This window comes from Dufourea novaeangliae, unplaced genomic scaffold (assembly GCF_001272555.1).
Source record: "Dufourea novaeangliae isolate 0120121106 unplaced genomic scaffold, ASM127255v1 scaffold8, whole genome shotgun sequence".
NCBI classification, from domain to species: domain Eukaryota; kingdom Metazoa; phylum Arthropoda; class Insecta; order Hymenoptera; family Halictidae; genus Dufourea; species Dufourea novaeangliae.
In genome coordinates this window covers 2,962,098-2,983,800 of record NW_015373923.1, presented here as the reverse complement: position 1 = coordinate 2,983,800, position 21,703 = coordinate 2,962,098, and the positions used below count along the sequence as shown (strand labels likewise).

Below are 21,703 nucleotides of genomic sequence, written 5' to 3'. Positions count from 1 at the left end.
ATTGTTCCGTTTCGCGACATTGTTTTTGACAGGAAATCGATACGGCGACTAGTCCCGTTCGACCGACCGTGCATAACCGATCGTGGTTGAAGCTCGACGTTTAAGTTCTTCTCGAGGAAAGGGTAGGTAGCAGTCGACGGCCACGATATTGTGCCTTCGTAAAACACAATTAAGTTGTACAGATACCTGTTTCTTCGGTATTGTCGATAGTTAACTTCGTGCAATGTCGATTTGGAATGGATTACCCTGTTGTTTAATTCTAGAGTAATGTCTCGATAAGTGCGACATCCCCCGTGATCCCCCTCGATGAGTTCTCAGCCCCGATAAATTTGTTTTTTTTTTTTTTTACACGAAGTCAAGTCTTTGCTTAGGTTCTGTTTACTCAATTTTGATTAATTCCCCCCTCCCCCTCCCCCAGTAGTGGGAATAACAACCATTGGTATGGTTACAAGAATAGGAGACCGTATTAGACGTTTAATTTTACGAGGACGCAATATTATCTAGGGGTAATACTCGTCTATACAGGGTGTAAGAAATGTGTTGGACGACCCTGAAATGGGTCACTCGTGAAGTGATTTGGAACAACTTTTTCCTTAGCAAAAATGCTACCCGAGGCTTTGTTAAGATATTAACGAAAAACCCTGACCAATCGTTAATATCTCGTTAACAATTTACTTTATAACATTTTTTCTAAGTACAAAATTTGTTCCAAATCCAGGGAGCTATAACACTTTTGTTACACCCTGTATAATATACGTCGATGAAACACAAAATTCGAAAGGTTCGGCCGCTATATTTTCGGGCGAACAGGCGTGGCTCGACACCTTACAGGTGTTCGTCGTTTCTCGATCGATCGGTAAGAAATTACACTCTCCAAGTACCTGTTGCGAGATCGATGGGGGAAACGATCGTGAAACGAACTCGTCTCGGCTCGCGTTGCAATGCAAATTTCAGGATACTATTTCCGTTTCTCGTTGTCGATTATTAGATAAGTAATGATAAGTGGCGGTGCTCGCGCGCGCGATCGCGAACGACCGGTTCCCCCCCCCCCCCAGAAGACTTATTGCCCGTCGTCGCCTGTTAACGTTCGAAACTCGAACGGGATTTATCATCGGTGGGCTTCCACCTATTCCCCGAGACCTCTAATTGAGACTTTATAAATCACACTGTCCTCGATATGCGGTCATATATCCCGTCGTTTCAAGCTTTCCACCGTTTTCTTGTTTTCAGATCGTCCTGAACTCGATGCACAGATACCAGCCGAGGATACACCTGATACGTTGCCGGCAAACCGACGACAACAATCTTCACATCACCGATCTACAGAAAGAGGAGCACAAAACGTTTATATTCCCCGAGGCGATTTTCACCGCGGTGACCGCCTATCAGAATCAGTTGGTGAGTGAACGATCGCGATTTTTTTTCATGGTTTTCATGGAAATCGGACTAATTGTTGTCATTGTGAAACGTTACTGGATTATTTAACACGTTCACTGCCACAGTGAAAAAAGGTCGTTCGTAGCCAGTTTACTGTATTTCGTTTTTTAAGTTATAAATAGTCGAAAGTGTATGCGTTTAGTCAATAGAGGTCGGTTGTCTTGTTTTATATTATACTGTGACATTAATTTTAACGTGTTGATATACGTCGTCTTTATCGAGGCAGATGGTAAAGATAGAACGATGGGGATAAGTCCTTGTTAGTATAATATAAAAAAGTATCGGTATTGAAATAGTTACGGAAAACGTATATACAAGGTGTCCCAGTATTGATGGTACAACTAGGGGCTGATTCCACATGAGAAGATAAGTCGAAAATGTAGAATAAAAGTTTGATATCCGAGGCTTAGTTTTCGAGAAAATGGAATTTGAAGATTCATCTGTAACACGTATATTCGACATGATAGTAAGTAGAAACGGAATGCAGTGAACAGACGCGTTAGCAGTAGTCTTATTCAATGGTACGCGTATCCAGTAGATTTTTAAGGTCGATTTTCTCGAGAACGTAGCCTGAAATGAATGATCCCGTTTTCGGAAGAGAAGTTTAGTAGATAAGATAGTGGACTTATTTCTCTCGGATTATCTCACTTTATCGTGCAAAATTAGTCCAGTTTCACGGTTCGAATAAACGATTATACATACATATGTCCAGGAAGCAGCAACGACCCAATTACTTTAACGTGTGTACGGGGGAAATGTTGCAGATAACGAAGCTGAAGATCGACAGCAACCCGTTCGCCAAAGGTTTCCGGGACTCGTCCAGGCTCACGGATTTCGATCGGTAGGTAGTGAGAGAAACGAACTAACGAAAAATCGATTCTCGGAGCAAATAATCAATTCTCAGAAACAATCGAACTGCGGATAATTAATTCACAGGATCGATTTTTTGAAGAATTGAATATCGTTGGTTGACCACACCACCTCTGTTATATATCTACAGGGTGTAACAAAAATATTGGAAGACCCGGAAATAAATAAATAAATAAATAAAAATGGGAGATTCGTGAGGTGATTTGAAACAAGTTTTTCCTTAGCAAAAATGTTCTCCGAGGCTTTGTTAACGAGATATTAACGAAAAACCCTGACCAATCAGAGCGCGAGGTTGGCTACGCGCTGCGATTGGTAGCCAACGTTACCGCGGGAACTCGGCCGGCAGACTCGCGCCCTGATTCGTCGGGGTTTTTCGTTAATATCTCGTCAACAAAGCCTCGGAGAACATTTTTGCTAAGGAAAAACTTGTTTCAAATCACCTCGCGAGTCTGCCATTTCTAGGTGCTCCAACATTTTCGTTACACCCTGTATATACCATCTATATACCAACACAACGCGTTCTGGAATTGATTCGTCTCCAGCGCGTATGCCTTTCAAAGGGTGACTAAAAACGCGCGGCATACAGTCGATGAAACCGTCGCGAAACGATCATTACGCGCCATTATAACGTCGGCGTCTTAATCATAACGCCGCGATCGAATTATCGGGCACGATCTTTTTTTTCGATTCCTCGTTAAAAGTGGAAATTTATACAACGCGCTAAATGTGTCGATGGTTGGGGAGGAGAAAAAGGAGGAAGGGCGTTTCGATCCCGAATAAACGTGTGCGCGCAGAACCAGCCGATTCCCCGAGTTTTATCCCGCGATCATCTATCTACATGAATGACGATGCACCTGCTCCCTCCTCGCTTTAGTCGACTCGCCTCGGCCCACGGAACACCTCGAGCCGCGTTTATGACCGGGGCGGATACACGCGTGACAGAAAAGAATTTTTTACACCGGTGTAGGTATATCTGTATGCGCGTGCTGGCCGCGTCGAAGGATTATCGTTAACGGGCGTCAAAGTGACGCTCCAATAAGCAACGTTTTTCACTAATCGTCCCGTGACGTGAAACATTGTTTTCCTACCGTCGATGTATTTTCGCCCGGAGGAACGATCGATTTCGGTTCAATTGGCTGTGTATCTAGGTATACACAGTTGAAGTTTGAACGGTTTTGTACGATTTAGGATGATCCGAACGACACTCGACACAGATTACACGCACGTCGGTATACGATGCCGTCTCGAATACGGCTGTTCGCGGCCGTTTGTCTTCAATTAACGGGGGCCGGCGCGGCGAACGGTGGCCGACTGGGTGCGAATACGCCCACTAAATCGTTTACGCCTGATCTCCGAGGATCCTCTACGGATCGCGAGTCAAGGTTTTATGCAAATGTCTCTCTACTCGAGTGTACGTATTCGTGTGTATATATGAAAGATGGTGTGTGTGCGTTTGGTGTCGGAGAATCGATAACGGCCACCCAATAAAGTCGTCTTCTGGTAGGTTCGTGCACGGTGGCCACGGTCGGGCTCCTAGTGATGGGCGATATATGTGAATTGTATCGATATTTCGTATCGGTACGTATCGGTGGGCAAAATATAGATACGCCTGAAATAACAGAAGCGAAGTATCGATATCGTCAGTATCGATTGTTGATACTTTTAAACTGTACTAAAAAAAGGCCTAAATAAATGGCTATCGTCATATTAAGTATCGATACAACGATACATCGTCATATTCAGTATCGAAACAACGAAACATCGTCATATTCAGTATCGATACAACGATACATCGTCATATTAAGAATCGATACAACGATACATCGTCATATTCAGTATCGATACAACGATACATCGTCATATTAAGAATCGATACAACGATACATCGTCGTATTCAGTATCGATACAACGATACATCGCCATATTAGGAATCGATACAACGATACATAATCATATTAAGAATCGATACAACGATACATCGTAATATTCAGTATCGATACAACGATACATCGTCATATTAAGAATCGATACAACGATACATAGTCATATTAAGAATCGATACAACGATACATCGTAATATTTAGTATCGATACAACGATACATCGTCATATTCAGTATCGATACAACGATACATCGTCATATTAAGAATCGATACAACGATACATCGCCATATTAAGAATCTATACAACGATACATCGCCATATTAAGAATCGATACAACGATACATCGTAATATTCAGTATCGATACAACGATACATCGTCATATTAAGAATCGATACAACGATACATCGTCATATTAAGAATCGATACAACGATACATCGTCATATTAAGAATCGATACAACGATACATCGTAATATTCAGTATCGATACAACGATACATCGTCATATTACGAATCGATACAACGATACATCGCCATATTAAGAATCGATACAACGATACAAAATTAGGATTCAAAAGTATCGATATTCCAATATACCGATACAGTATCGCCCATCACTATACGCATCTCTCCAGTATCCTCGTGGGTTTCTTTCGCGTCCTCCCGCAGAAGCGAGAGATATCGCGAGCCCCGGCGGCGGCGAGCACATTCGCCAGGTCATATACGTATCCGTATTTACATTCGTGCCTCGTCCTTTGCTCCTCTCTCGTGTCGTCGAACGATCGGTGTAACGCCGCCGTCTGCGGCGACACACCTGCCAGTACGGCGGCGGGGATCGTGCAACTGATACGATTAAATAATTTGTTCGCCCGTAATGGAGTAATAATTAAAAGATTTTAGTACCGTCTCGGGATCCGCACTCTCGTTAAAAGAAGTCATTATCGGATACACACACACGCACACACACACGCACAGACTCGGTAAGTGTAGACGTTCGCCAAGTCGTTTGGTTTCGTTATCGCGCCTCAGATTTCGGTCAGGGTCGATCGTCTCAACCGTGTTGGTTCGAGTTTACCTACAGGTACATACTCGAATCGAAATCTGGAAAGACAGTACAAAATGCTCTCGACCCGAAAGAATCATCGTGTGTTCGTGTCGAGTAGATTCCTCTCGCTGGAGACTCCTTTCGTATACCTGACAGCCAGCCTCTTTCTCGTTCTTCCCGAGGAAGAACGGTTCTCGCCCCGGTAATCACGTGCAAATCGGAGGCGTGTCGGAGGAACTCTCCGAGTCGAACCGCAAAAGTCCTCCCGCTCGACTAATGCGTTCAGCCGCCGCGCGATTTTTAACGCGCTCGCGCGCGCGTTTCCGAGAACCTGGCTGGTGGTGGGCGTGTTCCCAAGAGGCTTTTCAACGTTTTTCGTGCAAACGTCAAACCGAAGAAGAACAAGAAGAAGAAGAAAGTGGTCGGAACCGAAGTGTAGTCAACGAAAGGGTACGAGGACTCGTCGACGTGTCTCTTCGACAGGGCGAGAAGAAAAAGAGAGATAGCTTTCCAATTCTCGAAAGAGCCCCACAGGTTTCATATTCAGTGACGGAGAGAGGGCACTCTCGATTTTTCGGCCCGATCGATGGGAAGAGGAAAGATACGTGGGGTGTGTGGGCCCGTTGTTTGCCTAGTGTAAATTCGACTTTTAACGGCTCGACGCGACGTTATGCCCGTCGATCGAGAGAGACCACTTTAATGACACGGCAGTTTGGAGAAAAGACGATCGTTCCGAAATCACTGGCCCCGTCCACCACACGACCCTCCTCAAATCAGCACCTGCCTAACCGAGATCACGAGAAATCTTGCTCCGTCATTCCATCGGGCAACCTGCCGTCCCGTCGCCGTTACAACTTCTCGGTTCGTCTCCGGTTAATCGGTAGAACACGTATCGCTGCGTTGTTTGAACGTTTTCCATGGAAAGAATGTCAATCTTCTTTCCTACGAACAGAAACAGCAAACGATTCTTGTGATCCGTGAAATGCAACGGGAAAAGGTAACAAAAAAAACGGGCAGTATAAAGAATCGACGGGTGATCATCGTGGTCGAAAAGCAGTATTACCGGGTATCAAAGGTCTCTTTCTTTCTCTCTGTCTCTCCCCTGGTATGGTCGCACGGCGCGATTCCGAGCTCCGGAACGTATCGAGCGCGATAAGAGGGTATGCAAGATCGAAGAAAACGGTTCGATTCGGTCGGTTAAAAGGGAACGGCGGCCGGGGGAACGGAAGGGAACGCGCCGCCGCGCGGCTTTGGCGGTTACGGCAGTCGTGTTCGGCTGCACGGATGCGGCTCTGGCGGCGTCCGGAGTTAATGAGAGAGCGGCCGTACGGGGCAATACGGCGCATGCTCCCGCCCACTTCACGCCGCCGCTGATAGATAGATGCCCCTCCGGCTCTTTTTCCCTTCTCTTTCTCTCTCTCTCTCTCAAACTCTCTCTCTCTCTTTTCTTTTTTCTTCCTATGTCTCTTTCTCTTTTTCTTCCTCCCTATCTTTCTTGTTTTCGTTCTGTTCCTTGAGAGGGTGAGCCCTAACGTCACCCCTCAACCTCACCCCCTCTCACCCCACCTCATCCCTTTCTCTGTTCCTCGAACGATTCGGGGTCCCCTTTCCTCCTGGTTCCTCCAGCCCTCTCCTCTCTTTCTTCGCTTTTGCCGACCATCATCGGGGGGGCCCGCCGCCGCGTTCGCGCATACGTGCCCTGCAAAAAAGGCCCCGAAATCGTTGTTATAAAGATATTACGGTAACATCGAAAATTTAAGGTAACCGTTTATAAAAACGTGCCTCGTCGTCCCTGGACTCCATCGTGGCTCCGCATCAGTCGAAATTTCTACTCGGAGGTCAGCCGCCCTGAGACACGAAATATAGTGTTTCGATCTGTCTCGGGCGAGACCGTGGCGATCCTGCGTGCGACATGTTGTTCCTTTAACTTGTTGAATGACTACGACGAATAGATTCGTCAACTGCATTCTTACATCACAATGCCGACACGGATGTATTCGCATCAAGTAACGTATATATATATATGCAAGCGCTGACAAAATCGTGCCATCGGGAAAAGACTCATCATAAACACGATGTTAACGTACGTCCGTCTGCTATCGATAAAGTAGGTACCCTCGCGAGCAAACTCAGCTTCCACCAGGGGAAAAATTGATGTAAGAGAAAGACCTCCTACCACTTGGTCTCGGAGTTACTGATATTTATGCAAAACTAACATTCGGTTTAACATTTATTTCAGTGTTTGAAATAAATTTATCGAACGGTACGAAGCCTTTACATTGCCCTTGCATTGCTTTTTCCCCTAGAGGAAGCCGAATTTGTTCGTCGGTGTACACCAATCCGATCAGTCTCCAAAATCGGGTTTCTCTTTTCGTCGAATCTCTTCCTCTTGAAAGAATGTCCGTTCTGAGTAAATCGTGTTCTCGTGCACCACCGCGAGATTCGCCACCTCGAACGGATACGTAGGACGAAAAGTCGACGAAACGTGTCGGTACCCACCGGTGTGTGTGTGTGTGTGTGTGTGTGTTGTTGCCGAAAGACGAAACAGTCGAAAGAAGGAGGAGAGTACCGGGGTATATACACCGGAGGAACGGCGAAAGAGAGCGATTCCAGTACGTTGTTCTCTCTCTTGGTTCCGCAGGGCAAGGAGGGCAGGGCATTCATCTATATTAGCTTCGAGAGCGGACGGCCTGTCATTACCGCTGCCGCTCCGGCCTTCTTCTTCCTCGTTTCCCCCTTCGACTCACCCTTCCCCCCGCCATCCTCCTACTCGTCGTCTTCTATCGTTCATCTTTCTCTCTCCCTTCGAGGTTCGTCCTCGTTCCGCGCGTTCTCGAGCGTCCTCGAGCGAGGAGAATCGCGCGCTTCTCTCGTTTCTCTGTTTCGCGACCGTCGGGCAGTGGAACAAGGCATCGGGAGAAGGAAACCCCGGCCAACCTCGGGACAGCTCTAACCGATACCCACCCCTCGCGCGAGGAAGAAGAAGATGCTCTTCCATCGGTTCTTCTGGCCCCATTAGCCGGCCCCTGGCCGCATTACCAAACTGCCAAATCGACGGACGGAGGACGACGACGACGCTAAGGAACCGAGGCGAGAGACCACGAGGAACAAAGAGGGAATGATTCCTACGTGTGGTATATACACGCGGTGGGGGGGGGGGGGGGGGGAAGGAACGGGAAAAGGAAGAGGTGGCCGTGGAACGGCGAACGGGGAGGGGGAGGAGGTACGGTGGCCGGGACCGCTACGGAGCTAATAACCGCCGTTTAAAACGCAAAAACAAAGGTCTTTCTCGCCGTGCATCATCGGGACTTCAGAAGCGGTGGTGGCTATGGCCACGACGGCGGCAACTTCGTGAAGAAACAAGAAGAGAGAATGTATTATAAGGGAAGAGAAAGATGAAGAAGAGTGAAGCACCGGACGCCGCGTACTAGCCGACACTGGGTCCGCCGCGTATATCGGCTGGCTATCCAACGCGTCAGGGTCATTACCGGATCATTACCTTCCATACCTACCGTGCGACGACGATGATGGCCCGACTTGCGAGCCCGTAGTCCAGTCCAGAGATGCCCCAGCCGACTTCGGAACACCGATTGCGCGCATATATGTATATATATACATGCCTCGGAACCGTTTCGAGAGGATACTCACACACACCCAGAAATACACTAGCTTAGCTACCCGCCGTACGCGGGGTTCCAAAGGATCGAATATTCCTGGTGTGCGTGCGTGTCGCACACGTACAATAAATACACACACACACATACCCGGAGAGACCCGCTCGATCGCGCGTCGGCCTGCTAGGCGGCAGCCGGGGTAAATTACAGGCTCGACCGTATTTTGTGTTGTTTTGTTGTTTTTCAACGCGCCGAAAGGAAATGAGCGAGCAAACGCGTCACGCCACCCCGAACCTGCTAATTTCTATTCATATTTTATGGCTATTAATTTCTTCACTGTTACACTCTCTCCTTCTCTGCTGCCCCTTTCTCCCTTTCTTTCGTTCATTCCTTCTTTCTTGTCGTTCTTCTTCGGTTCACCCGACGCGACTCGTTTTGAATCTCTTTTTACCCGTGTGTTTCTCGGTGCGAGATCAGACGCGGGTCGTTTCTCATTTCCCCCGTTCTTGCCATTTCCCTCGGTCTGTTTTCGTCCTTGGACGCTCTTATTCTCTCTCGTTCGTCGTTGTTTACCCCCTCCCTCCCCCCCCCCCCCCCCCCGTTTACGTTCACCCTCTCTGGTCGACCATCTTGATTTGCGTTTCCTCGGGGAACGAAGAAAATATGTCCGTTCCTCCGTGACAAGGAACGATGCTCGTTCTCCCTCGACGTTCGACGAAGAACCGAGTAAAACAGCCACGTGTGTAGTACCATCTATCGCTGGATACACAGACGCGAAGACGAAGGGATCGACGCGAATCGAACGAAGCTGCGCGGCGTCTCGCTCTCGATGAACTACCATCGGCCATCGGTGGGGTGTAACCTATTATTATCTACCACTTACCTAATGCCCTGTGTCAGCCTCGGGGGAGGCGGAGAATAACAGGCTCCTCCGCTGTGTTCGATGGAATATCCCCTCCGTGCTAATATCGCGAGCCGTACTCCGTTCGAACGAGGTGAAATTCCCTCCCCTTTTGCGCGAAAATCCCAAAAGCATTTTGTCTTGATTGTCTTCTGATATATTGCAGTCAATTTTTCCCTTTCGTTTCGATATTCCGATATCGTATTCTATTATTGAAAACGCTTCGTGTATGGTCAGGTCGGGATGGAACGACGACGACGAGCGTGTTCTCGGTTCGCGATCGTCCAAAGGATGCTCGCGTGCGAAACCACACACTGACGTTCGCCTTTCTGGGTGTGTGTGTGTGTGGGAGAAAGAGAGAAATCTCTTTGCGCGTACCGGTCGAGTCTGGTCGGCAGGTTCCCCAGAACGGAACGCGAAACACCACGCAAAGACATTTTGCTCCGTTGCATCTCGACGATCTCGGATCGAGCGAGGGAAATTAGTCGAGAAAAACCACGGGACACGCGATCCGCAAGTCGTCGTCACGATCGGCCATGTGAACTCAACGTGCTTGCTCGTTTGATCGTTGTTCATTCGTCGACGAACAGGGGGACGCGAGGGATACGCTATACAGTAAATCATCGATGAGTGCTCGCAGGCTCCTCGATCCTGAGTGTCTTTCGACATCGACCTCCCCACCACTGGGCACTTGATTGGTTCCACGGGGGACCCCCCAGTTGATGGGGACGTCTTATTGGACTTTACAATCAAATTACAACTTGATTGTAAAGTAACAATGGAAAAGTTTACTTAACCTAAGCCCTATGATTTTCTTCACGTCTGCAGTCTTCCGAATTACATTGTTATCGATACTTTCCCAGAAACGAAAGGAATTCTCTGCTTATCGTAAGTGTACTTTTCTGTAAACGTTAAACCACCCCTCGAAGTTTCCGCCCGAAAGTACTATCTCGAAAACCCGAGGAGATACATGAAAACTTCTAATGGACAAGGTTCGCGGTTTTTTATATAGAATAATATGTCTAACAAATTCTCCAAAATATAATTCGTTTTTAAAAAAAAAATTTCAGATCGAAACTTCGAGGGGTGGTTTCACCCCTTAAAGTCGCGTCTCAGCCGATTAAAAAAAAAACACGTATCCCTTATTTTTCACTGCTTAACAAACATACGAAGTTTCATCAAAATCGGAGGGGGATACTTTCGTGCCTTCCCGTGTGAGCAGAAAAAATCATTGTCCAATCGTGTGACACGTGTAATGGATACGACAGAAGGGCACCTCGAGAAAGAGAGAAGCACAAACCGCGGGCGAACGTCGACGGTCGACCCACGGTACGAGTAACGACGGTGTGGCCTCTGTAATTAGAACGTTTCCAACGTAACCGTGCGCGCGAGCACGGGCTCGTCGTTACGAGGAAAACGCCGCGGCAGCCACGGATCTCGTCGGCGGATCGACGAGAAATATTTATTGGCCACGGTGTGTAACGATCGCGAGAGGCCCGGGCATGTCTGCGAATAGTAATAGCCCTGTCTGCCTCGGGGGCGCAGAGAACGCTCTCCACCGTTCCTCCGGAACCACTGTAATTAGGGCTTTTATTGTCTGTACATAAGGAAGCTTTATGAAAACATTAAGGACATAATTCAAGGCCGGCAGGCTACGCAGGCGCGCCGTGAATCGCAGCCCAGAGTTAATGCATAGAGAGAGACTTCTCTGGTAGTGCCTCGTCATTTCCGTTTCGCGTATACGAGCACCCTGCGCCATAGGTGGGACACGCAGCACGCGCCCTCGAACCGTAGACGGTATAATAACTGGACTGTGTGTGCATTCGACCGAAAGGCCGTGAAAATATTAGAAAAAGACTGCATCCTCTGGGTCAGCATTCTGCCTTTCTCTGTTTCCTCTCTGACAAGAGAAGGCACGCAAGTGTTCCCCTCCGATTTTGATGAAACTTCGTATGTCTGTTAAGCAGTCAAAAATAAGGGGATACGTATTTTTTTTCTTCAACTGATTTTTTTTTTCAATTACTCATACTGTACAGTAAATCTTCGATGAGTAGCCGAAGTCCGAAGCCAATGACACTTGTTTCAGTCGCATATGAATATCAGTTTATGAAATATTTAGCGTCGAGTGCCGAGGAGTCTTCGAACACTTATCGAGAATTCACTGTACCTTCTTTTTCGTGAGTACTCGGTGACCGCGAACGTTTCTTCCGTTTTACATCTCGCGTGAAAAATTTCGGAAGAGGAATCCCCTCTCACGCGCAGCCCCCGACCAGAAGGAATCATCGATGCTCTCGTAACCGGTCGACTAATAGAGTTCGGGGAGGGTTTGACAGCGATATTTCAGACGAACGAGAAGAGAAATGGCCGTGGACGCGGGCGGTGTGTGGTCCTGCACGTTCGAAGAGAACGGCGATTAGCCCCGGGCCCCTCCCCCCCCCCTCCCCCTCCCCCTCCCCCTCCCAACGATCTCTCCCTAATCCCTCGTCTCTTTCAGCCGGGGCTCGTTTTCCTTCGCAGAGCCCTTTTGGCTCTCTTCCTCCCTACCGTTTTTTCTCTCTATCTCTCTCTCTCTCTTTCGTCTGCTTCCCTCTCGAGCCGGCCTGGACAAAGTCACCGCGCAAAACTAACCCACGCTTCTTACGGGAGGGGACAGAAGTCGCGGCGGGTAATTGATATTCCGTTGTTCCGCCCGCCATTGGCTGACTTCCGTTCTCCAGTGTGTTCGTAGTCGCGGAAACCGCGTCGGTGGTCTCTTCTGGCCTTCTGCCGCCGAGTTATCCGAGCCCAGAAGTTGATAGGGTGGATGCATCGGTAAATTAACATTACCAGTGAATGAACGTTATATAGTATGAAAATAAATAAATTAACGCATTATCTACCGGTTGATATTTAATAGGTTATAGACAGATTCAACGATCTAGGAATTTGTATTAACCCGGTGCGGCAATACTTTTGACCAATGGGTGCGTGGAACATTGTACTGTTTATGGCATTACTATTATTCATGAAACGTTTTTTTTTTTTAGCTAAATAAGAACTGAACTACAGTTCCATAAGGCTCGTATTAAAAAGAAATTATCGAAACGTTTCTTTTTCAATAATTTCATTATTGACATTCAAATTAAAATTCTCCAAGGATTTCTACGTTGAAACCATTGTTCCTCGATCGTCTTTACACCACCCCCGTCGACCTTCCTCCGTTTCGTTCTTTTCTGTCGTTCTTTCTCTCTCTACTCCTGCGCCTGACCCGATTACCGTTCGCGTTCCCTTTCTTCGCTGGCCCGGATCAGCGTCCCGTTTCGATTTCGTTGAAAACTACAGACACCGCGAGACCTGTGAACGATCCGTTCCGACGAGGCGAAAGGCGAAGTGTTTTCGACCGCATTTGAGACTTCTCAGGTCTCCTCTCTTAGTCAGTAGTTATACATATAGCACACAGGACCGTGAAAAATAATCTCCTGCAGACGTTGATTTCGAGGAACCGGGGGTATGATCGATAGGAGGGTATCATTGTCGACTCGGTCTGTGGTGAAATTATCCCGACTGTGGCCCGTGGTATATCAGGTTTTCTTTTCGTCCACTTAACTCTCGAGGAGGCTCCTTCCCCGAGGGACGACTACCGAACTTTGGTTCTCCGAGGGCATCGAGATCGCTTTCTCGAGAGCGACGCGGGTGGCACAGTTGGGCACAATTTTATTCGAATATAATAAGAATAATTATCGAGGAGTAGTAGTATCTAAGATCGTCATTCTGACCTCTGAACAATTAATGAGAATGAAAAATTGTTTGCCAAGTGTCGAGTCAGTCAAGAAGTAATATTATTTTACTGGAAACAGGGCCGTTCCTGGGTTGCTGACCACCTGGTATTCCATATATATATATATATATATAAGTACGAAAGTAACACATAATGTTTGTAATGATGTTATGGTTCATAAATAGCGACCATTAATTACCTACACGAATTTAATCCACTAAATATGGCTAAATGTCATATGCTATTTTTGGCTGCCCATAAAGATACTTCCTTCGTGTATACGAGTATTGTTACACAGATTCCGTATATAATTAATGTGATGAAATTCTGTTGGTCTAAAATTTGCATACTCGTCAGAAAACATATGATTATTATTCTCACTAGTCCAAGTTTTACATATAATAAACGATCTGCGTCCGCCCATGTGCGGGGCACCTTCTGCACCCCCGCCAGGAACGGCCCCGACTATAAAAATCGAAATTTCCATGTTTAATCGATTGAAAATAGAAAAATTCTTATTTAATCTTTCATTCGTTATTCGAAACACTTAATCAAGATAATGAATTTGCCCATCACTGACGCGTGGGATCGCGCATCGGTGCCCAAGCAACAGATCCTGTTTCAATGGGTGTTTTCGCTAAACGTGTACACGTACAATCGAAATTGTCGATCACCGTCTTCTCTTCGTGCGACTGGAAAGATCGTCCTCGTCACCATATCCCTCCAGCGAGCCCCTCCGTCTCCTCTGTTCTCCGACAATGAAGTCTCAATAATTAAGATAGTCGCGGCGATAATCGCACGGTGTTTACGTACACCACTCCCGCGCGCGTAATCACGAAAGTAGGAAATGACGGTGCAACGTGAGGCGCGTCGCCCAATGATACCGCACCAGCACCACCAGCCGACCATTAATTATCACGAATATCACGCGACCAACGAAGGAGACACCGTCGTCGTCGTGGTTGCATGTGTCGCGTTTTCATTCAACGGTCAATAATTCGCTCGTTAGCGATTCTCTGCCGATATAACGACCGAGGCGATCGGGGCCCACGACGACCGTTACAATCGCTGGTTAATTAACCCTAATTAAGACCGTGCGCCGTCTAACGCACCAAATCATCGGTCGGTTAATTCCGTCGCGGGTATATCGAGAGAGATCCCCGAAGAGGATATACACTCAGCGGGAAAACGTCGTCTTAATTATTCCGCGGGCTCTGTGACACCGCCATTCTCTTTTTCTCATACGTTCCTCCCCCTGTCCTCCTCCTGACCGCGCGCTTGTGCGGAAATTTCATCGTGTCATTCTTCCTTGACCCTCGGATGACGGGATGACAATGGGTATCGTTTTTGATTCGAGGTTCTTCGAGGACTTTATCTAACTGCACACACACACACACACACACGACTACACTCGGAAATTTTTATAATAAAGATAATTTACAATTTGGAAAAACTGGTTAACGAGGAAAATACATTGAAGAGTGGGGTGGGTTGAGTGAACCAAGTTTGAGAAGCTATAATCTACAGCATGGGTCGGCAAACTTCTTTCGTAAAGCTGCAAATAATAAATATTGTAATTTCCACGGCCCAAGGCTCACGCTCTATATTTCTGAAAAATGTAAACTGTGCCCCTTCTATATTGTTGAAATTATACCCTCCATTCCTAGACCCCAGATCTACAGCGAAAACCATAGATTTGTATTTTCTACATGACACGTAAGAAGATTATAAACCGCGATCTTTTTGCTCGTCCGTTTCAGAGATCCGATGGAGCTGATGGAGCAGCAGTTGGTCAGATGCGGCGTGGCTCCGGTCCGATTGTACGAGCACCTAGCGATGTCCTCGCCGGCCGCGGCGGCCGCAGCGGCAGCGGCCGCCGCTGCCGCGTTAGGCGCCCAGCAACAGCATCCGCAGTCGCAGCAGCAACAGCAACAACAGCAACAGTCGCAGCACGAGAGCGCGCACGCGTTACCACCGTGGATGACGCCATCCACGGCCCTCTTGTACGGGACCGTGGGACAGGCCCATCCGGGGACGAGGGCAGCGACAGGCGCGACGTCGCCGTATCCGGCGGTGGCGGCCACCGCGCCATTTCCTTACCCAGCGGCCCTTCCGTGGCCCTGGCAACCCCCACCCGTCGCCATGATCTCGCGACGATCCTCCCCCCCTTCCGCGACCTCCCTCAGGTACACCCCGTACCCGCCACCGGCGAGCACGCCGCCACCGTCGCTCCGAACTCGTCCGAACACCCCCAATTAGCGCTCGGCCCCGATTCGCCTCGGACCTCGATAACTGCTCGCGTCGAGATCGTCGACGATGATGCTCGTTCTGGTTTGTTTTTCTTTTTTTTTTTTTTGGCATGATTTGTCGCGAATCGAGGAGGATAAGACGCTGCGGCGCAGCCAAAGTAGTTACAGTCGGATCCTGCGCAGCCAAAGTATATGTAGATACAGTTGGGTCAAGACTGGGTTCTGTCCACTTTTCGCGGGTTCGATGAATCATCGATGAGTTTCGAAGGCTCTGGGATACTGACGGAAGGGCAATGACTGTTTTGATTTGGAATTTAACGGGATTTTGTGGGATGATAGTGTACAGGTTTCTAGTTATGTACTATAGGGTGTCTTCTTGATCGGTTGGTCGGCTGGGAAATCGTAGATCCTGGGATAATCGATTCCTGTTCACCGAAATATTTTTTATTTACTTTGCTGACGGAACTTCGTTAACTTTGACTTGTATTCACAATCTATCTAGGAGGTTCGTGAATTCAATTGTTTATGTCGTGTAAAATTATCGCGTGTCTACACCCAATGTTTCATATGTAATTATTAATAACCTGCATACTATCATCTTACAAAATCCCGTTGAAAATCAATGTTGGACAGTTGGGGTCCTTGTGTACCAAAAGTGTTGTAGGTCCCTGAAATCGGTCACTGGTGAGGTGACCTGGAACATCTTTTTCCTTAGCAAAAATGTTATCCGAGGCTTTGTTAACGAGATCTTACCGAAAAACCCCGACCAATCAGAGCGAGAGTCAGCCGACCGAGTTATGATTAATCAAAATTTTTCGTTAATATCTCATTAACAAATCCTAGGATAATATGTTCATTAAGGAAAAACTTACCTCACGAGTGACCCATTTCTGGGACCTATAACACTTTTCTTACACCCTGTATACTACACTAGATCACTAACTGAGTAACTGATGCGCATCTCGTCTACACTGCAAATGGCGGACACACTTGACGCAATAAGTGTCCGCCATTTGCAGTGTAGAATATAGGAACTCAATGTATAAGACACCCCCACCACTTGCATCACTTTTCTCTCATCTGTTAGCAGTCTAGTGTACTATACATGTAACAGTCCGTGGTTATCAAAGTCGACGTGTTTTAGGCACCGTGTGTGGACATAAAAATTACGGTGTACGTTTCGCGTCGTATCGGTTCGCGTATCTACGAAGGCAACCGAGTCTCGGTCGGTTTGTCGCCGCCGTCTCGTAAACACGTCCGAAAGGTGAGCACGTTGTTCGTCACGATGTTCGGTATATCGGACCGCGCGCCCTGGTTTCCCTTTCCGAGGAGAGAAAATCTCGAAATTCTCTCGAACGCTCGAGTCGAATCACTGGTGTACGCGTTTAAGTTAGTCTTAGGAAAATGGCCCCGTACTTGTTCGCTCTCTCTTTCTGTGCGTGTCCCCCCTTCCTCCGCGTAATGTAACCGTAGACGTGTGTTTATTCGTGTCCCCTCTGGGATTCGAAAGAAAAGAGGGTCTGCTTTCCGTTTATACCGGAAATTGATCGATTCCTCTCGTACACCCGTCTGTTGTGATCCTCGATACGAAGAGCGATACTCGTGTAAATAATCAATAAAATATTCCCGCGACGTTTAATCGGTGACTTGTAATATATATGTATGTGTGATTAAAAAAGGTGAGGATGAGAACACGTGTGAATGATAAACGAAAGAGAGTGAGAGGAAGAGTGTGCCTGGTGTGGTGTAGAAAGATCGAGGGAGAGTGTGAAAGTGAGAGATTGAGAGAGATAAAGAAATCTGTGCGAGTCCTAGATGTATCATATACCACGATAGTATTAACGCGTCTTTCCTCGTGCGAGACGAATGGAATATTTGTACATAAGAAAATCTTTTATGGTAGTGATTTAGAGTTAACGCCGTATTCTCGATGTAGCACGGATTATCAAAAAATAAACGAATTTTCATTAACTTTCGCGCCGATCTTCTCCGCCCCCTTCTCCCCCTCGAATACAAGAATACATCGTTTTCCCAGTTTTCCACGTGTCGGTCGAAGCCGCGTCGTGGACACTTGAAAAAAAGAGTCTGAATCCCGTGGTGACAGTTATAGACGTATATAGACTCCTCTCGATTATTGTCTGGCTTGTCCTACACGATTATTGTCCAGGCGTTATCCCCACCAAGCGTATACTTTCTTGCTCCTTCGCTTTGGTTTCCAAGGCTCGGGCTTCGGGCACAAAAACGAATCTAGGAAGGACCGAAGTATTTCTCCCTATAAGATTATTGTCCGTGGACCCGAGTTTGGGACAATAATCGAGATGAGTCTGTAATACCTAAACAACGCATTTGACCGATAGGCCGTTAAATATTAGAAAAAGATAGCATGACTATAAGTCAGCATTCTGTCTTCGTCTGACATTCGTTCCTTTTCATTCCCTCTACTTCTCCATTTTCCAGACAACGAAAACTTAAAAAACAAAATGAACGAAAAAACAACAAGGAAAAGATTGCCCCTGTAGAATAAACCGATCGTGTTGGCACCATACGCAGCCTCTCCACCTCCCGTGCCCGACTCTCTCGGTTCCTCTCTTCTCGTATGTTTCCCGAGGCGGTCTTGTGCCGCTCGGTCTGCGACGACGTGACTGCGCCGCTCGCTGCCCCTGGCTCATCGAGTGGCTCGTCACGCCGCGGCCAAGCTTCATCGCGCCTTCAACTGCCGTGTAATTCTGTTATACCTATCTGAAATTAAATAAATTCATTTCACGGCCTGTCAACGAGCAATTATTTTCAGATGCTGTGCGCAGCCAGTTTAAGGCCGCCGTTTCGTTCCACGACCAACGCGACTTCGCGACCCCTCTCGACCGGAGCCCAGAAGCCGGCCTGCCGCGCTGCTCCCTTTCTCACTCCCTTTCACCTACACACACACACTCTATCTCTTTCTCTCTCTCTCTCTCTCTCTCTCTCTCTCTCTCTCTCTCTCTCTCTATGGAGTTGGTAATTCGACGCGTTGTTACGCGAATAGCATTCGGGGCCAGCAGCCACACAGTCTGCTGTGCGCTTCGAAATCGAGCCTGTCCGCCACTGTTCGTTTTCTTCTACTACCCTACTGGTCGACGACGACGAACACGACGAAGAAGACGACGAAGATGAGGACGAAGTCGAAGACGAGGACGAAGACAAAAATGAGAATGATCACGAAGACGAGGACGACGACGAAGACGAAGATGACGACGATGAAGAAGAAGACGACGATGAAGGCAAAGACAAGGACGACGACGAAGACAATGAGAACGACGATGAAGAAGAAGACGACGATGAAGGCAAAGACGAGGACGACGACGAAGACGAAGATGACGACGATGAAGGCAAAGACAAGGACGACGACGGAGACAATGAGAACGACGATGAAGAAGAAGACGACGATGAATGCAAAGACGAGGACGACGACGAAGACAATGAGAACGACGATGAAAGCAAAGACGAGGACGACGATGAAAGCAAAGACAAGGACGACGACGGAGACAATGAGAACGACGATGAAGGCAAAGACGAGGACGACGACGAAGACGAAGATGACGACGATGAAGGCAAAGACAAGGACGACGACGGAGACAATGAGAACGACGATGAAGAAGAAGACGACGATGAATGCAAAGACGAGGACGACGACGAAGACAATGAGAACGACGATGAAAGCAAAGACGAGGACGACGACGAAGACAATGAGAACGACGATGAAGACGACGAAGACGAAGACGAGGACGACGATGACAAAGACGAGGACGATGCTTCGAATAATCAGAACGATCCGTGGGAAACCGGGTGGTTTTCAAAGGTGGTCTCTCCTCTTTGTTGCGATCGGAACGAGCATACTTACACATACACCTACCGACGATGATCTCCCCCGTTGGTATCGCGAGATCGGGTCGGTGGACACGAAGTGTATCGTGTATCCACGGCCATGTCGCGGCGGATCATCCTGGGTCCCAAGCGGCCAGGTAGATAAGAGAAGCGCACCCGAGGAAGGAGAAAGAAGAGTAGAAGATGGAGAAGTAGGTAGTGGTGGAAGAGAAGGAGGGGAAGGTTTCACCGGGGCGCGAAAGCGATCGTGTGTTACGTCGTGATGGGTGGAGCGAGGTGAGAGAAACAGAGAGGCGGCTCCCGAGCTTGTAATTATGTTGATACGAATGATCTGGCGGCGAGCCGCAAACCGACGTAGAGAAGCGTAGACGCGAAAAAGACGAGGATGTAAGATTGCAAGAGGAGAGCCCAGCAGCAGAAGCCAGCAGCAACAGCAGCAGGAGTAGGAGGACGAAGAAGAAGGACTCTGAGCAAGGGACCGGGTCCTCCCACCATTCGTTGCTCCTTTATACATCGTTTATCCTTGTTCCTCCGACAGGGCTAAATAACCCTCGTCCTAGCAACGTCGGTGTATTCTCCGTCGCGCTCCGTTCCTCCTCGAGGAACCGCCGACACACGGGTACGCGCGTTCCCTTCACGCCGCCGCGTATATACCGACACAGCATACGCGTTGCTCATCCCCACGCAACGAGTAAACGGGCTTTAGGACCGTGGCGAAACCAGTTTAAGTGGTTAAGCGTAGATGTAATTGATTTCCATTTTACGAGGCTCTCGGGGAAGACGCTCCACCCGCCACCGCCGCCGCCACTGCCATCACCACCAGCCACCCCCACTATCCGGCGTTGCCTCGTGAACCAAAACCTCGCCTTCACCCATCCACGGAACGAACCCCGTTAATACGCGTTCAGGACGCCTACCGTGATCCCGACCTTGCCCGGGTGAAATCGTTTTCTCACGCCTCGTTCCGCCCCGAATTTCTTCCCGCGAGATCGCCAACTAGAAGACGAATTGGCCGACCTGCGGTCGTTCCACGATCGATCGTCCCACCCTCCGTCGGTCATTTCCGCGATTATTTTCTTTCTTTTCTCGGTGCTTTCGATCCTTCCTGTTGTCCCAGACCGGAGGCCCGCAGACTACTCTAATTGTACGGCCCGGGAGCTAAGAATAGATGTTACAATTTTAAATTTTAAATCATCTCAAAATACGCGATACAACGGGTGCTTAGTTATAAAGTATTTACTATTTGGACCTTTAGAATAAATGTTTGTCGACCACTGTTCTAGATCTTTTTGATTCGAGACCAGAACGTCGACGAAACCTTGCGTCGATTTCGAGTTGATCGATCTCCACGAATCTCGATCGAAATTACACGGTTTTGTCGTGATGAATTGGACGAATGAATAATGAATGAGTCCACGGTGGCACGAATGCTAAGGCGAGCAGTATAGGACGCCAGGGGGAACCGAAAAACCTCTCCCGTTGGAACGGAGGACGTTGCGGGGACGTGGCGAGGATTTTAATGAAATCCATGCGACAGATGCGTCCTATCTCGTTCCTGTAATTTCGCCAGACGGATATTCGAATTCTTAATTCCACCGTTTACTACTCGCGGCTTCGCCACGCGAATTCGACCTGGTTGGGTAGTAGGGGGTGCAAGTTACGGTCGATATTTTTAACTGCGTTCGGACAGAGCTCTCTCTGTCTGTGTCTTGAGGGATGGCCAAGGGTTAATATGTAGGATTAAATCACAGTTTCACGAAGATTGAATAGTCTTGGTAGTGGTGCACAGAGGCAGCTGGCCCTCGGCCACAATCGTCTTAATAGTAACCTCCTGCGATGTTTCCCTCTCGACTTTTATTTATTTATTTATTTATTTAATGTAAATAAACGGGCGCAGATTTTTTGTACAAAAACAGAAAATGTTATACTAGGGTGATGTTGGTAAATATAGCCTGGATATGACGCCAGGAATGTTTTTGACACTGGAACCACCAAACCTGTCAAAATGACGGATTTCAGATTTTTTATTTATTAATTTATTTAATGTAAATAAACGGGCGTAGATTTTTTGTACAAAGAAAGAAAAT

At 47.7% G+C, this 21,703-nt stretch overlaps 2 protein-coding genes across 2 annotated transcripts in view; both read left to right on the top strand.

Moving 5' to 3' along the window:
* LOC107194870 (T-box transcription factor TBX20-like) overlaps window positions 1-15,765 on the top strand; it is a 45,394-nt gene extending 29,629 nt beyond the window's left edge. The window contains exons 4-6 of the mRNA XM_015584577.1: window positions 1,231-1,398; window positions 2,202-2,278; window positions 15,267-15,765. Of these exons, the coding sequence (XP_015440063.1) occupies window positions 1,231-1,398; window positions 2,202-2,278; window positions 15,267-15,765 (744 nt within the window). The remainder of the gene's footprint in view (window positions 1-1,230; window positions 1,399-2,201; window positions 2,279-15,266) is intronic.
* A 1,675-nt stretch (window positions 15,766-17,440) lies between these two features.
* Window positions 17,441-19,653, top strand: LOC107194561 (protein starmaker-like). Its single transcript, XM_015584202.1, has 2 exons — window positions 17,441-17,473; window positions 18,778-19,653. The coding sequence occupies exons 1-2, from the start codon at window positions 17,441-17,443 to the stop codon at window positions 19,651-19,653; spliced, it is 909 nt and encodes a 302-aa protein (XP_015439688.1).
* Window positions 19,654-21,703: the final 2,050 nt, after the last annotated feature.